We start from the raw sequence: 16829 nt of genomic DNA, 5'->3' as shown, positions 1-16829 counted from the left end.
CAGCAGCCTGTGTGAGCACTGGCAGGCTCACAAAGTCACCATCAATTATCACCACACCGACTACGCTTTTGGGCATATTGCTGCTCCTGCAGTGCCTGCCTGACACAAATAATCAGTCAATAATGTTTTGTCATGTCTGCTTGCTCGTGTGTTGATACGGACACAGAGTGGCGATGCTCCAAACTGCCTCTTTTTTTCTCTCTGCTGGATTTATTTGGCTCGGCCCGGAATCTAATTATTTTCCCAGTGATTGATAAGATAGCTGCCACATGTTTTACATGAAAGTGTGTGGAGCTTCTGAAAGATGTATTTCAGACCTCAAACACAAAAAAATATACTGTAGCTTTTGATTTTGCAATAAAAAGTATGTATTCCGTGGTGAAGAAGCAGTTCATACCTTGGAGTGAAAGACAATACTAGACATGGCATTGCATAGGAAGTAAAACTAGACTGACCACATCCCCCCCCCTCAATATGCCACTGAGAATGATCTCCTATTTAAGATTTCTCAGCATGACAACAAAAGCTCGACTGTGACAAAACCAGAAAGACCTGTTCATGTCAGCATTGCACTTGCACGATCATTTGCGTCATTTATTCTCATCAGGATGTAGTTTAGTCATTGAGCTCGAGAGGTTTCAGGAGTCTGTAGGCAGCATGCGATGAACTCCATGTTGCTGTATTCAGTGTTCAACAGATGATGGGACTTTACTTTCTGTACAGACTCACAGTCTCTGTTGTTTTACTCTGCAATACACCGGCAGGTAGGTTTCCTATTTATTTTAGCTTGTATTTACGTATAACTATTACGTTATTTGTTAAATGAGTGGGACAAGAGGTTGATAAAATAACATGCAGGCACACTTTATGATGCAATAGAGAAATACTTCTGTAAAACTGAGTTGCTTACACTCAGTTTATAGCTTTTTAGTTGAGACAGAAGTTGTTTAAGGAAAATATCCTGTCAAGTGTTTGTTTTGCAGGTATTTGGTCATAAACTAAAAGTCATAAATTAGGATTTTGACCGGATGAAGGCGCAGCATAAAAAGTCAAGATCATTGTGACTCATCCTGAAGAGGAAATGAAAGTTGCATTACATCCAATAGACTTGAGTTGACGTATTGTTTAATTTGTCTGCAGATTCCTTCGTCTTTGAAATAGAACAAAGGAGCTTTTGTTCAGCCAATGTGCAGTAAAACAAATGATTGCCACCGTTGTCTGTCTGTACTAACTGATTTTCTGTCCGTTAGGGGGCTATGTATACCAGATGATATATGACTGTGAGTATGGCGACAACATCACGGACGTGGTCTTCTTTGTGAAAAACCTTTTTAACCAGAAGATTGTCACCCTGTATGACTCTCGGGTCGGGAAGTACGTTGGCTTTGGAGAATACGGCATGAGGAACGCGGCCCATTATAACAGCCAGGCTTGGAAAATGGAAGAAAGAAAAAGACAAGTGGAGACTCTCTGCAGATACGACGCACGATTATTCAGAAGGAGCACACTGGATAGATTGGGTATGTGTTTCTGTGATTCCTACTCATTCTTTGGAGGAGGTTTGGAAACAGGATATTACAGGCCTAACAGTGCCAATTCATTTGGCTTAATTTCCTTCAGTGGAAAAGGGAAACAATTGTTCTCTCCCCGTTCTTTAATTAAATGGCCTGAAGAAAAGTGTTTAGCCCCGGCATCGCTCTTCTGCACTGTGCCTTGAAGCAGCCTCCACATCCAGCAGGTCATTCAGCTAATCTTTTGCTCTAATCATTTCTGCACCTCAGTGCCTCCGGTCGTCAAGGTCCATCCAGCCGAGCCGGCTGACTACGGGAAGAGAACCATGCTGGAGTGCAGCGTTGTGGGCTTTTTCCCCCAGGAAGTGAGGGTGAGCTGGCTGAGAGACGGGGCAGAGATCAACACCGATGTGTCGTCCACGGACACCCTGGCCGACGGGGACTGGAGCTTCCAGCTTCACTCTTACCTGGAGCTCACACCCAGAAGAGGGGAGAGGGTGAGCTGCAGGGTGGACCACAGCAGCCTGAGGAAGAGCCTGGAGGTGGACTGGGGTAGAAAACACAAAGTTATACTGATAGATGACTTGGAAATAAACAACACTGCAGCATGATGTCCCTAAGGCTTGCTAACTTTATCTTCATGTCACCTTACAACATTGAACTCTTGAAAGGTACTGGATAAGTAACCAAGTATGCTTAAATGCTCATTTTTCCTCTCACTTAGACACCTCTTCACTGGATGCTAAATACCTGAAGATGACTGTGGGGATCATCTTCTTCTTCCTCGGCTTCACTGCAGCCGCTGGTGGAGCAGCTTACTACTGGTGGAAACAGAGGTGTGTTGACGTCAGCGTCCGTATCATGAAACCGTTCTCTTTTCTTCTGTGCCGAGTTCATCGTTTTCATTGTCAGACTGTCGAAAAAACTGGCGCAGTGAAGTTATGAAATGAAACAGGTCTTCAGGTTTTATAACACTTTCTTTTCATGTTCCAGGTTTGACTTCAGTCCATTAGGCAGTCAAGGACACACATCTCCACGGCATCCCTCAGAATTATTGATTTTCTAACAGAATAAGACATAATAAAGCTCAGCTAAGAGCCATGTTTTGTGAAAAAGGAGAAAAACGGCATTGTGGGAAGATGAAATGCTGTTAGTTTATTATGGAACTGTCCCCGCTGACATGGCAGAGTTTCTCCTTTATCATTTTTTTGTCAACCAAGGACTCAACTGACATGTTATCCTTCAAGAAAGAAAGTGCCATGAATTGTTCCAACGTTGTGTTATGATCATTTTGTAGGATTAAGGTGTCCGACCTGTCACTTACAATGACTGTCTCACACATAAGACTCATGTGTGTGTTCTATATGATCTATATGTCTATTACAGAACAAAGTATTTTATTAATCCCATAAAATACGTAAAAAAATGAAATGTTTATTTGAAAACTCAATTTAAACTCAACAGAACACAGACAGACAGAGCAGGTATTTAAAGGTGTCGATTCAGAACTGTACACAGAATCATTTCTGGACCTACTGGTTGTGTAACAAGTTGCTGTTTGCTAACAAGTGCACCATATCACCCTTCAAGGTGTTACTGCTGCCCCCAAGCTACCCAAGAAGTAGATCATTGTCAGAAAACCAAGGGCATGCAGTCAGTGGCAGCTGTGACCCTGTTTGTATTCTGTATGTTGATGTATTTACAGTGGCATGTACAGTTATACTACAAAATGCAAAAACTTACACTGGAATTCATCCGGTCTGTAAAAATGTTTTGTCAGCCTATACCATCCTTGCTAATAATTGTCCTGCTATGCATGTAGATAATGTCAGAGAATGTGTACAGATATCATGTCGGCCTGTGAAGATGTATGGATCCAGTGATAGCTTTATCAATGACACCATAATCCGAGTATTAGGCTGTTTTCCTCAATTCAGTATATATCGACTTTCTCAGTCCACAGTGATACGGTGTGATGTCCGCCCTTTCTGTCACAGCGAGACAAAATAAACCTTTTCTGCTTATTCAGTGGCACTGCACTTCTCAATCTATAAACTATTACTCTTGGACAACAGCGGCCTTTGCAACGTCGATTACAAGTGTGAAAGGTTCTGTTGCTGCTGAATTTCATCCTGTGGATTACATTTGTGAAGCACGGACCTGTGTTAAATGTTAGATCCCTACTAGATTCACAGCATGTTGTGATGCTAAAGATGAATGTGCTGTTACAGAGAGACTCTGTGTTTCTGAACTTCAATGAGAGAAAAAAAAACTCTTCTTTCTCCAACACCAGCTGTTCAATCCCACGCCACTCTGTAAATGATTCAACCTGATACGAGTGGACTATTTCTGAATTGACTGGGAGGCTATATGAGAGCTTTGAGCCTGAACCCTCGGTGCTTGTTAGCTGGCGTTTCGGAGTGAAACACTGACTCACTGCTATCAACATGGCAAGTCTCTTCACCGCTGTGGCCGTGCTGGCTGTGCTGTCCGGTGGGTTGTGTGAGGAGAAAGTCTTTCTGCAGCGAGCCGGCGAGGCCTTCAGCAGCAGACAGCACAGATCTCTGCTCACCGTCAGCAACGGGGAGAAGTTTGGGAACTGGACCTGGCCCGAGATGTGCCCTGACAAGTTCTTTGCTGTCGGCTTCAGTCTCAGGGTAAAGACACCGACTCGGTCACATCTTACAAATATTCTATTTCAAAGAAGAAAAATGAGGGAAACACACTCAAAAGACAGAAGATTCAGGGGATGAGATCTGTTTGCTGATGTTGAAATAAATACGTCAGAGTTGTGCAGCTTTTACCTTCTCCTTTTACTTTGGATTTGAAAGTGAAGACACAGATATTAAAGCCAACTTGTGGAGAAGCTTGAAGGCAGGTTTTTTAAATCAGCATTCTTTTTGGTCGCATTAATTGTTCCTCTTATCTTTTGCGAACAAGATTTCAGTGTAAGAGATGATGGTTACAATTCCCAGTATTCGTTCTGTGCACAAATGCACTCCTAAATTCAGACAAAGCGGTCTGAGTTAGTCAAATCAAATGTGTTTCTACCAAAGTTGTGATCTTTAGAGTTTTAAATTCCCTCAGCGACAGCACCAACAGGGAAACACAGAGAGTGCATTTGTACAAAAGAGACTTTGAAAGAAACTTCCATCTTGTCTCCCCATCTCATATCGGAGTTGCGTTAGAAAAAGATCACTTCACAGCCATCAAGGAGAGGAGGAACGATTACAGCAATCAATCTGCTCCTGTAAACCTGCGTGCGGAACAAGTCTGACAAGCCGTCACATATGGGCTTTCACACCAGATTTGGCAGCAGCTTCACCAGAATAAGATAAGCTGGTTTGACCAGAGCTGCTCTGGGAATTGTTCTCTGTTTCCCCAGGTGGAGGCAAACCAGTACGGGGCGGACGACACTGCTCTGAATGGAATCCGCCTCATCTGTGCCAAAGACGAGAACCGAGGCTTCCTGTATTCAATTGAATCCCACACGGGCTAGTAAGTAGCTCGCGAAGGTACCACCTTCTAATGAAGAGCGCTTTATAAAGGGCTAATTAATGGTTAAGCATTGGTTGAAGCTTTATAGATCAGTTGTATGCCATTGATAAATCCCAGTGACTGGTTTTCGTCCCTTTTTTGTTGGTAATAATGCATTTATAAACATTATTAACCCTTTAACAGATGCTTATGGGTTTGTGACTTTCTTATAAGCAATTAAGTCAGCAGTTATATATGTTATAAGTCATTGATGCAGATTTTTGATCATCAAATATGAGTCCAGATTGTATGTAGTCCTGTTCTATAAGAATAATAAGAATAAGAACTTATACACTTCATTATCACCATAAACTTACCACACCTAAAATACAATAAAATAAGATAATCATCAAATGAGAACAACTAAAAAACAACATAAAACAAAGTGGATCTGGTAAAAATACAACGTGGGTGTAAAATTAATAAAATACTTTCAAAAAAGTATTTAAGCTTTTAAGATTTAAGTTAAAATTGTATTGATTTAAAAGGTCATCTAACCGGTCAAAGGAAGTTTTCACAACCTGGCAACACAAAAGTTATTAGTTGTAATGCCTCACATCTGATGTATGAAGTCGTAGTAAATTCTTTATTAACAATTAATAAAGTCAGTGCTTCAACTGCAATAAGTGCTGCACCTATAAAAAACAGATTTTCATGGCAGTTCAATAAAGCTGCAGCATGTGATTTGATCCTTTACAAGAGAGTTTTGTTTAAAAGTGCAACCGCTGTCAAGCAACTATACATTTACCATTGATCTGTGTACATTTTATGTGTCCTCTAAAATGATTTGTTTAAAATGATTTTTATGTCAGGGAGTGATTCTAATAACTAACATCACTCAACACGTCAATAGAAATATGCTTTCCTTTACCCTCCTTGAGCTCGTCTGCCCCTTACTCTGAAATGTTGGTTATATGTCTTTAAACATGCAGCTGTTTGTTGCTGGGGCCAGATCTCTCTTGTGAAAGAGATCCTTGATCCCAGTGGGACTAACCTGGCTGTTCTATAAGGTCAAATAAGAGTCAGATAAATAAAGTAGGAAACAGCAGGAAGCTGCAGACGGGCAGTTTCCCATCATGTTCAGAGGGGAAATGTAAGAGCTGTGTCTGCCACGATTGCAAATGACTTCCCTCCAGTGTTTCCAGCCCTCATTGGATCTCATCCTGATTTTTTTTTTGTCCCCTCCCCCTCCAACCCCTCTCTTGCATTTCCTCCTCTCCTGTCCAGCTTCGGTGACTGGTCCCAGCCCCAGTACTGCCCCAGTGGCGTGCTCACCTCTTTCCAGATCAACGTGGAGCCCCATCAGGGTCTGTTCGGCGACGACACGGCCGTCAACAACATCAAGTTCCGCTGCAGCAGCAACCCGACGCTGGAGGGGCCCGGCACCGACTGGGGGGAGTACGGCCTCTGGAGCCAGGTGTGTGGCAATGGAGGAATCTGTGGCATCGAGACCAAGATGGAGGAATACCAGTACGGCCTGGACGACTCCAGCCTCAACGATGTGCGCTTCCATTGCTGTGCCAAGCCTCAGCAGGTAGGACTCAGGGCTGTTTATTAAAAACCAAAATCCCAGAAGTGGTTGAGGGGTTAATGACACATTCACACAATGTACAGCAGGTATTTTGAGACCAATTTTATTTCAGACAGAGTTGCCGTTTACTGTAACCCTACACTCTTACCCTATAACCTGCCGCAAGAGGCAAGAATATTCAGCAGTAAAATATTTTATTCTGAGCCCTTTAAGGACTTCTTCACCATGTTGGCTTGAAGGTTCTCAGGGTTTATATGGTCATGAAAAAGTCATGGAATTTGGAAATAGCAATTTCCAGGCATGGAGAAGTTTGGGAGGAATAAATAAATCCAGAAAGTTTTGGGCCTGTCACTACAGGTCAATAGCAGACCACCTCAAGGTGTCACTCAGACAGAACCAGGACATTCGGATGTAGCATTTCAAAATCAAAGCCCTTCAAAATCTCATTCATGAGCTAACTTCAAATCACATTCACGAGACGATTTGTCTAATTTCAGATTAGATTTTAGAGGAAATGGTGCTTAGTTACAAAATCATTTCACTTCAGGTTAAGGTATAAGAAGTTTGCAGGATGACTATGAAACGATTCAAATGTCAAATGTAATATATTCTATATATACAGAGCATTTCATGGCTGTTTATCAACTTGTGTTTGGTGTTTTCGTTGGCAGTGATCGGCAGGTGAACATCCATCAGGTCTGATCAGTTTGATTCAGTCCGTCTCCAACGCCCTCACAGCTGACAAATAATAAACTGCTCGTTTGAACTGCGGCTGTCTCTTTCATGATTTGCCAGAACTTGAAGGTCTTGTTCTGTATTCTGTCAGTTCCTTCCTTTTTAAGAACTCAAATACGCCTGAGATCAGAGTTTAGAGCAGCCGTCTCCAATAAACTGAGTTATTTGTCAGAACACCCGGCTCTCCAAACAAAGTCGAGTGTCACCTTCAGCGGGGAAAAGAGAAAGATTAAGGAGCGCCGCTTCAAACCAAGCCCTCGTCTGAAGAGCCTCTTTTTACATCACGTCGTCCCCTCATCACCTTCTCATCAGCGTGAGAGCAGCGTGTTTTCACATCCTGTCTAATGAACCAATGAGCTCACGGCACAGCCGTAGTAAGCGTGAGCACAAAACCGAGCCGCTGACACAGGCCTTTCCCAGAATTCCTACCGGAACTTAGGTAATTAAGAAATGACAAGAGAGGGGATATTAATTAATTTACAGCTTAAGGCCTGGCAAAGGTTGATAAGACACACAGAGGTAATTGTGTTAATTAATCGGCGGGCGGTTAATCTGCTAACACAGAGTGTGTGCGGAGAGTTGGGGAGGGGACTGGAGGACGTTATCAAACACTGCGGTAATGGTTTCCAGAAGATTTTGCAAGTCAAGGAAAAGTGATTATAGTCTTCAACACACAGCTACAGGGCGCTTCTCTGTTATGGTAATGAATACACTCAAAATGACCTCATATCTGAAGTTCAAAGTGTGCTTATTGGAGTCAGATGCTCGAGCGCACTCGTTTGGTCCGTTTGAAAAAATGAATATGGGGTTGGAGGAGTGAACGTATTTCAAGTTTGAAATGTTAAATACATCTATATCCATCGCATGTTTTTGTTTCTACAGTTTCTACAGAATGTGTCATCTTCAAATTACCAAAATGTCAGGCTGAATTTTAGGGAAATGAGTATGAAATAATGCACAAGGAATCTAGACTATATCAGGTAAAACACATTTAAACATGGAGTCAGGGGTGAGATGTTTAAATATAATCTATACAGTCTAAATGGAGGGTTGGAATAAGCTGATACACTAAATATATGATACTGTCAGATAGGAATAAGATGTACATAGGTTTAAAAAAAATAAGTAAAAAGTTCCATCTACCTTAGTTAATCCCTGGTTTAATTCCCCACCTAGCCAGCACGCTACGTGACCCAAATCAAACACACCTGGACACAGGTGCATGCTGGGTGTGGCTAACATGCTAAATGCTAACATGCTCGTGGGGAAGCTTCCAGGTGACTTCACAGATGAACTTTCACATTCATTAAGGTGTGGGAGACCTTTCTGCTGCCTGCACCCTCCCAAGGACAGAGATGCTGAGTGGACTGGTTATACTGGGACAAAGAGAAGTTAAATGGACTGGTTATACTGGGACAAAGAGAAGTTAAATGGACTGGTTATACTGGGACAATGAGAAGTTAAATTGACTGGTTATACTGGGACAAAGAGAAGTTAAATGGACTGGTTATACTGGGACAATGAGAAGTTAAATGGACTGGTTATACTGGGACAATGAGAAGTTAAATGGACTGGTTATACTGGGACAAAGAGAAGTTAAATGGACTGGTTATACTGGGACAAAGAGAAGTTAAATGGACTGGTTATACTGGGACAAAGAGAAGTTAAATGGACTGGTTATACTGGGACAAAGAGAAGTTAAATGGACTGGTTATACTGGGACAATGAGAAGTTAAATTGACTCGTTATACTGGGACAATGAGAAGTTAAATGGACTGGTTATACTGGGACAATGAGAAGTTAAATGGACTGGTTATACTGGGACAATGAGAAGTTAAATGGACTGGTTATACTGGGACAATGAGAAGTTAAATGGACTGGTTATACTGGGACAATGAGAAGTTAAATGGACTGGTTATACTGGGACAATGAGAAGTTAAATGGACTGGTTATACTGGGACAATGAGAAGTTAAATGGACTGGTTATACTGGGACAATGAGAAGTTAAATGGACTGGTTATACTGGGACAAAGAGAAGTTAAATGGACTGGTTATACTGGGACAAAGAGAAGTTAAATGGACTGGTTATACTGGGACAATGAGAAGTTAAATGGACTGGTTATACTGGGACAATGAGAAGTTAAATGGACTGGTTATGGATGAAGAATGAACTAGCAGAGGACTTCAACTGGAGCAGATTGTGGAGGAATTTGCGGTGCGCATGACCTGCAGACAGGTGAGTACAACAACACACCTATGTTGCAACTACACCGCACAGAGGAGGACGTTTACATCTACTGCGTTGCACTTATGAAGCCTTTAAAAACCTAAGTGATTGAGAAAAGTTGTAAATTGTCTCAATGGAGAATCTGAAACCTTGTCTTTTTTAAATTTGATAAATTAAAGATGATGCACACAAGCCCTTGGACAGCCACTAGATGGCAGTGCAGCGTCAAGGGGAACTTGAACCTACATCTCACCAGAAAAAAACAAAAAACTAAACTTTTGTGACAGGACACATCTAATAAAAGCATTTTTAGATTGATTTCATGCGTGTAATGAATTCTGGATCAATCAATTCAGCGCTGAACACCTGGAACCGCCGTATAGCTCCACCTCTTAGTGAACCACAGAGGCCCTCTGGGCACAAAGGCCCCAAAGCCTGCATTGAATCAACATCAAATCCGGCCTGAATGCTGTAATGACATCTTCTACCACAATCACGGAAAACAACATTCCTCCGACTCTCAAGAGGAACTTTATTATTTAAAAACATGCTGCAACCTCAGCAAGTTTTTTTGCGTAGCGTTACCTCTGGGTCTACACAGCGAGGATGTAACGCCCCGGGTCACATGTCTAATGTCCAAACCGCAGCCTCAGAGTGTTTCTGACCAGCTTAGCGGCTCGCCAGCGGTCCCCAATCTGCCTCCAGAGCAATTAACGCCTCCTGTAGTGAACAGAATGGACGAGGGGTTGGTGGTTTTAGTCGAAGGCAAAGCCCTCGTCTTAATGACCTTAAGCTCCCCTGGGCTCCCAGCTCATGACTTATAGATCACACCGGCTGTGTTGACTCAACTGTAAATATACTCTGTTCATAAAACACTGTAGGGTTATTATCATGGCAGCCGGCCTCGGCTTTTATGTGAAATATTGACGCATGAGGGAGAGGTTTGGGGCAGAATGGCATTGTTTTGATGTAAGGGCATGATAAATGGTATTGCTGTTTTGTGCTGTATGGGTGAGGGTGTAATAACTATAACGTCGAGCTATTCTAAGGTCTCCACAGTCATGAAGGTAATAACCAGATGGAGCAGATTTAAAAAGACAAAAAAAACAACCAACAAGTTTTCTCATTCTGCTTCTTTTTGTATCTTCACTGCGTTCAGTGAACTGAAGTTGCCATTTTTTCCTCTAATTTTTTTCCCCGTTTTTTCTTTCTCCAAAGACAGCGTGGACCGTCCTTGTGTGACACCTGAACACATTTCTTTTGCTGGTTAATGGCACAGAGGTCGCTCGAGCACTGTCCATTGTGTCTGCTGATTCTCAAGGTTTTAGGTAAAGATGTAGTGCTCTAATCCGCTCCGTCTTCTCTTGATGTTTTCTTTCTCTCTATAATCTCTGTCTTGTGAGTGTTTTGCAGACTGGAGAGGCAGCTCTGTGGTCACTTCCTCATACGGATGCAAAATAAATATACATAATTATGTGAATGTCACTTTGCTATGTGGCAACCTTATATACGCGCTGTAGTTTTATGCTCAAATGTGTGGAAAAATACCATACATACAGAGGAAAATACTGCAAGAATATTTATACTACTGAGGGAATAAAGTTACGAGTTTACGAGTCAAATCTAGAGCCAAACTATAATCCCTGAAAAGCTTTGTGCTTAAGCACCTCGGTTATTTTTAATAGCCGCTGCCTCAACAAACAGATCCCGTATTTCCTCTGACACAAAAAGAAGCAACGACACGTGTACACATTAAATATAAATCATTTTATAATATACAAATTGTACAGATGTCATGAACAATAGGAATGTGGACATACTCGGGATAGCAAAGATAAAGAGTACTTTTATCCTCCTCGATAGCAAACACTGCTATGCAAGTGACAACGGCACATGATCAAAGATACTCAACATTCAAGATGGCAGCCGAGGTGATAAAAAAAAACATCAGAGACAAAAACCTAAGAATACATTTTCCAGAGGCTGTGAGCAAGCTAAAGTGACAACGCAGAAGAAAAAAACCCCAAAAAGACGGCATCCTATTGTATCATGTTCTGTCATTTCTACTCTGCCCATTTCACATCATAGTAGCACACAGGAAATGAACCATTGCGTTTTATTTTTCTTTACAGCGTCACCAAGAACGATTGCACCAGCGCCACTATTGAGGCTCAGAGACGATTATGCTGATAGAAGACAGGAAACTGTATATGATCTTTTTTGTATTTTGTTTTGTATTTTTTTTACACAAATGGGCAGAGAGCTGCAAATGTATATTTCAGTCGAACATTAGTCAAAGGTCTCCTCCTTTTCACGAACGTGGTTCAGCATCATTTAGCTGATGAAGTGTGAGATCCTGCCTCGCTTTTCTCTCCCTGTCTGTGTTTTTCTTTTACCAGGAAAACAAATCTCAATTACCGACAGTCCCTGAAGTGTACTCGTGTCAGAGGTCAGACTGCACTGCCACCAATCAGCCCTTATCAGGGAGGCCGCGGCCTCAGGTAGGACGGGCGGATGCAGGGCCGCCTGTAACTGTAGTCAAGGTTACGACCATCTTTGCTTGTGGAAGTCCAACCGGACCGTAGGAGGAGTCGGAAACTCAGTCATGTCACATGACATCACCTCGCCCCTAACCGATGTTTCCAAAGTCTGCTCTTCTAGATGTTGTGGAATCTGATCTGTCTGTTTTCACAGGATGCCAAAGGGGAATAAATGTCACAGTTTCAGATGAAAAAAAACAACAAAAAAAAGAGAAGGAATACTGAAACAAATTCATAAAGCAGATACAGTAGATGACAGTTATGTTTATCTCGACGACGGGGAAAATGAAGAAATTGATTAAATCTGTCGAAATACGTTGACCAGGATCCAGTGGGGACATTTTGTCAAAATATTCCCAATGAGCTCGTCGGCTATCAAAAGGCGTCTTTTGGTATTGCCTTTCATAATAATTCATATTTGTCACATCCTGACAAACGCGTGAAAGTGACAGCTGAGTGACAGCTGATTTGCTCCCCCAGCAGCTCTGATGCCACAGGTAGCTTCAAATATTCCTTGAATACAATAAGTGCTTATTAAAGCTCAAAGAGCCGAAAGCTAAAAGCAGCTGAGAGAAGGAAGATAAAAAAAAAGAAAGAAAAGAAAACACCACAGAGAATATGATATGACTTCATATCCTAATTCAATATTATCAGAGTGGTCATTTGTCACGTGCTCCTTCAAACTCCAGCATACAGCTGTGAAAAAATCCATTCTGGCTCAAATATGACCCTTGACCTCGTCTGCCATTAGCGATCCCGCCCACGGGTCTGGACTCCGTCATAGTGGAGGGCGAGAGGACAAAGAGCATTATGTTTGTGGGTTTAAAACCAACAACGGCCCTCGGGAGGTAGCTCCAAGCGTCGGTCAGAAACACATCTTTAGCAAGCTTTAGCGAAACAGCAGAGGCAACACGAAGCCCACAATAAAATCTCTGGACTCAAAAACAGAACATTCACAATAATAAGAAAAGAAAGAAATTCAAAACATCTTAAAAATTTCTCCTATTACCTTCAATATAGACAAACACTTGTATCCCCTCACTCTGAATTCCAGTAATAAAACAGGGAAAAACCGCTTCAAAAATACCAACACGGGCTGCAGCAAATCTTTCCTGTTCCACTATAACAAACATATAACACTGAAATCACTTGTGCCTCTAAAGGACGTTTCTAAAAAGCAGATCGTGGGGCATTTACAGTATAGTAATAAGGCTAAGCTGGTCACAGTTTTTATATTCTACTCTACACAAAATCACTTGCCATTTTACATTGAAAATCTCAGCGGCGGGCGGATTCATTAAGGAGAGCACTTATTCAGCATAATCGATCTTACTTGTGTGTAATTGAAGAGTGTCATCTCCGAAAAGGAGACGTTTCTCTTGACCAAAGTATCATCCATTCTCATAAAACCAAAAGATACAAATTATGACAAATTATAGCCTGTGTGAAGCAGGACAGCAGGTAGTATACGTTTTTGATTAACCGAAAGCTAACATTTTAATAAATAGGCTTTCTGATATATATATATATTGTATGAGGAGGTGCGTGTAATTTCTTTTCCCAAAATGTTGAGCACACACTCTTCCTCCTCAGTGCACATGATTCCCCATGACATCAGCTTAAATCTGAAGGCTATTTGCATGACATGTTGAGGGGGGGGTTTGCTTTCAATCCATCCCCCAATAAGTGACCCACATTATAAATGCATGATTCCTGACAGATACCCCACTGACAAAAGCCATTAGTGAGCTAATGAGAGCTCCACACCGTGAACGTCGCCACCTTCCTGCCTCCCTTTCACCCCCCCCCCCCCCCTTTTTTTGTAAATGGAAAGCTACAAGGTGCCATGAAACAGCACATTATGACTTGGTTATTGTCAGAAATGATGTTGGGAAAGAGGTGCTTAAAGAGCTGGAGGTAAAATAATGAAGGGAATCTCAACGGGGGAATGCCATACGCAAGCGGCCGTTACTTTGAATGAGCCTATTCATTTCTTTTATTTGACTCCCTTATCCTCTGCGGTCTTTTCTGGTTCGCTCTCTTTCTACGTCTCAATTTCTCTCCCCTCGATCTCCAGTTCCTTTGGGTCCCTGTAAACAACAAGGCTCGGTCTTAACCGTGTCCCCGCACTGATGAGAGCTTTTGTTTGTGGCCGTTGACTGGAAATATCCAATTTCTTTTTTTTAAATGCAACTTTTGTGCAAAAAAATAATTCCTCACTCCTGCATGTGAGAGCTAACTAGGTGCATCTGAATATGAGTTTGCCCCCCCCCCCCCCCCCCCCGAGCTGCAAACATTCAGCTGAATTTTACATCCTTATCTGACTCGGCTCTGAATATGGAACATTCTGTATGCAAGGTGAGCTTAGCACACCACACACCAAAGAGTGATTATCGGCTCTCTTTGAAGCACTTGACGGCTTAGAGCTCAGCGTAAACAATTATCTCTTCACCCTACTTTGGATTGCCTGTCGCAACAAACGCCTTTCCCATCACCTCTACCAGCACTCTCCTCCGAGTTCCCTCCGCATCACAACCGACTGACTCTGGTGCACAGAACGAAGGAACGGGAAATGGCGATGCGGTCTGTGATCGCACAAAGATGCCTGCCCTTAAAATTGTCATGTCGTGTGGATGATGACCTGTCAAAATTCTGCCTCCTGGATTTCGGAGGTGACTTGTCTTTTTCTCAGCTTCACAAACTGAAAAAGAGCTGCTCTCAGTATAAGTACCTCTTGTAACGGGTGCTTTATCTGGGTACAACTATTGGGACTTATGGTTCTCAAACGCAACCAGAGAGCTTTCCTCCGATCCACAGTCGCTGCTGTTCTCTCAGTTTATGTAATTAACCCTTAGAATTACATTCCATTGAAAATCATGCAACCATAATAATAGAATAGGAGTAGAACGGACATCGAGCTGTTCGCCGTGGTCATTTGATTATTTGAAAGTAGCCCACTTTGCAACGTTCCACATAAAAATGGCCGCCGCTCTAACCATCCTGCTACATTGACTTCAGTGGGAATGTCCGTTCTACTCCTTCTCTATTTCTACGCATGTAACATTCCTCCCTTAAAGGCCTGGTCACACCAGAAAGTGACCCAGTGTAGTTTAGGGTGTAGGGACTATTCACAAGGCTAGTTGGTAAACTGCAAATGCTAACAAGCTAGCGTTAGGCATTCTTAATAGTTCTCCTAGCTATTTTTTGTTTCAGTTTAAGACATATTTGTAGCATTGACTCTGATTCTGTGTAGCAGTTTACATTCTGACAGAGGAGGTGAATTAAAAGTGGATGGCACAACACAGCTAAGCTAAGCTACGATAGCTTCCTCCAGTACAGTTTTAACACTGTCAGGATGGCTTACGAAAAGATTTACTTTGCCCTGACAAACAAACTCAATTATTTCTGCAATTCCATTGAAAGGAAATTCATTTTGCTGGTGTGACCAGGCCTTTAAACTGTTTATTCTTCAACAAAAAGAAAACACGCTCCAATCTGATCATGGCATCATTCTAGATTTTCAATCCCCTGTCGATCCTCCTCCTGTTATTCCAGTGTCTCCACATTGAAAATCTGTGTTTGATATATATATATATATATATATACATTCAGTATGTGAGATAATGCATTAGGGCTGACGTTACATGGAATCTCTCTGTAGCTACACTATGGCAGGTTGTGGGTGAATTGTCTATGAAAGTTGGTCGGTTTGGAAAATGCTGCAGCGATTGGGGTCGAAGCCCCTTTAATTTGGATCCGGGACAACAACTGTGAACCAGTTCTTACGATGGGGGAATTTGAGAGGTAGGGTGGAAAAGAATCTTGACTCGGACTACTTGGGGCTACTCTTCCTTCTCCTGGCTTTCGATAGTCGGTGTGGCCTGTGAATCTGCCGTGATCTCCTTGGCGATGACCTCCACGCCTGCCGGCTCTTCCGTCTTGTGTTTGATCGCGATCTCTTCGCCCTCGTCTTTCTCCTCGTCTGTCTCCACCCCGTTTTCGATCACAGCTTCTGCCACGCCCTCGCCTTCTTTTTCTTTGGTCTCGCGCCGAGCTTCGACGGTCGCAACGATTTCCGTCACTTCCTGGACCTCCCCGTTTTCTAAAGGCTCTCCGGTCTCTTTTGTTCCCACTCCTTCCAGTGCCATCTTTTCTTCTCCCTCTTCCACTGTGCCGTGTTCTGCTCCTTTGTCCTCTGTCTCTGCTCCTCCATCTTTCTTTTCAATGCTTATTTCAATCCCATCATCAATCATTCTATCTTCCTCACACCTCGCCTCCCTTTCTTTGGACGTCTCACTTTCTCTTGCTGCCTCTATATCTGTTGCGTTCACCCTCTCATCCCTACTCTGGTCTTCCTCTTTCTCAACCGTCTCTCTGTCGTCAATCTTGGGATCGTCTGCATCCTTCTCGGTCTTTGTTTTTTTCTTCTTCTTGTTCTTTGCCGTGTCTTTGATGCAGTTCTTGTTGGACTTGCTTCGGGGCTTGAAGATCAATTTCTGAAACATTCAAAGTTTACATTAGACCGTTAGTGGAGCGCATTGTGACTCTTTAAATATGCTTTTGGGCACAAAGCAGTGCGCACAGACTTAATTAAGAATGGATCACAGCGGATCTAATATTCCACTGGCATAACGAGCTAATTCAAATGAGTCTCATTGATGCCGAGGAGGAAATTGAGGCCACTCTGAGGGGAGGTATTGGTGGCCTCCAGGTCTGCAGTCTGACCAAACAAACAGGCAAAAAGTTAA

The 16829-nt window shown here is 42.5% G+C and overlaps 3 protein-coding genes across 3 annotated transcripts in view; 2 read left to right on the top strand and 1 right to left on the bottom strand.

The window, feature by feature from the left end:
- Window positions 1-1267: 1267 nt before the first annotated feature.
- On the top strand, window positions 1268-2510 carry LOC142937980 (HLA class II histocompatibility antigen, DO beta chain-like). Its single transcript, XM_076081133.1, has 4 exons — window positions 1268-1520; window positions 1782-2063; window positions 2236-2357; window positions 2505-2510. The coding sequence occupies exons 1-4, from the start codon at window positions 1268-1270 to the stop codon at window positions 2508-2510; spliced, it is 663 nt and encodes a 220-aa protein (XP_075937248.1).
- A 1448-nt stretch (window positions 2511-3958) lies between these two features.
- Window positions 3959-12253, top strand: LOC142937979 (vitelline membrane outer layer protein 1 homolog). The gene is made up of 5 exons (XM_076081132.1): window positions 3959-4168; window positions 4897-5009; window positions 6276-6582; window positions 11941-12042; window positions 12236-12253. Exons 1-5 carry the CDS (start codon window positions 3959-3961, stop codon window positions 12251-12253), a joined length of 750 nt encoding a protein of 249 aa, XP_075937247.1.
- The window catches only part of rftn1b (raftlin, lipid raft linker 1b), a 95322-nt gene continuing 89782 nt past the window's right edge, over window positions 11290-16829 (bottom strand). The window contains exon 10 of the mRNA XM_076081164.1: window positions 11290-16577. Within this exon, the coding sequence (XP_075937279.1) occupies window positions 15924-16577 (654 nt within the window). The 3' untranslated portion in view covers window positions 11290-15923. The remainder of the gene's footprint in view (window positions 16578-16829) is intronic.

The sequence above is a fragment of the Anarhichas minor genome, unplaced genomic scaffold, assembly GCF_050575085.1.
Source record: "Anarhichas minor isolate MPS153535 unplaced genomic scaffold, ASM5057508v1 ptg000079l, whole genome shotgun sequence".
Lineage (NCBI taxonomy): Eukaryota > Metazoa > Chordata > Actinopteri > Perciformes > Anarhichadidae > Anarhichas > Anarhichas minor.
Note: the sequence above shows the minus strand (reverse complement) of the source record. Positions and strands in the feature narration are given on the sequence as shown.

Coding starts and splice junctions, on each gene's coding strand:
- LOC142937980 (XM_076081133.1), top strand. CDS start 1,268: ATGATATATGACTGTGAGTATGGCGACAACATCACGGACGTGGTCTTC. Junction 1,521..1,781: donor GAGCACACTGGATAGATTGG/GTATGTGTTTCT, acceptor TCTGCACCTCAG/TGCCTCCGGTCGTCAAGGTC. Junction 2,064..2,235: donor GAGCCTGGAGGTGGACTGGG/GTAGAAAACACA, acceptor CCTCTCACTTAG/ACACCTCTTCACTGGATGCT.
- LOC142937979 (XM_076081132.1), top strand. CDS start 3,959: ATGGCAAGTCTCTTCACCGCTGTGGCCGTGCTGGCTGTGCTGTCCGGT. Junction 4,169..4,896: donor CTGTCGGCTTCAGTCTCAGG/GTAAAGACACCG, acceptor CTGTTTCCCCAG/GTGGAGGCAAACCAGTACGG. Junction 5,010..6,275: donor ATTGAATCCCACACGGGCTA/GTAAGTAGCTCG, acceptor TCTCCTGTCCAG/CTTCGGTGACTGGTCCCAGC.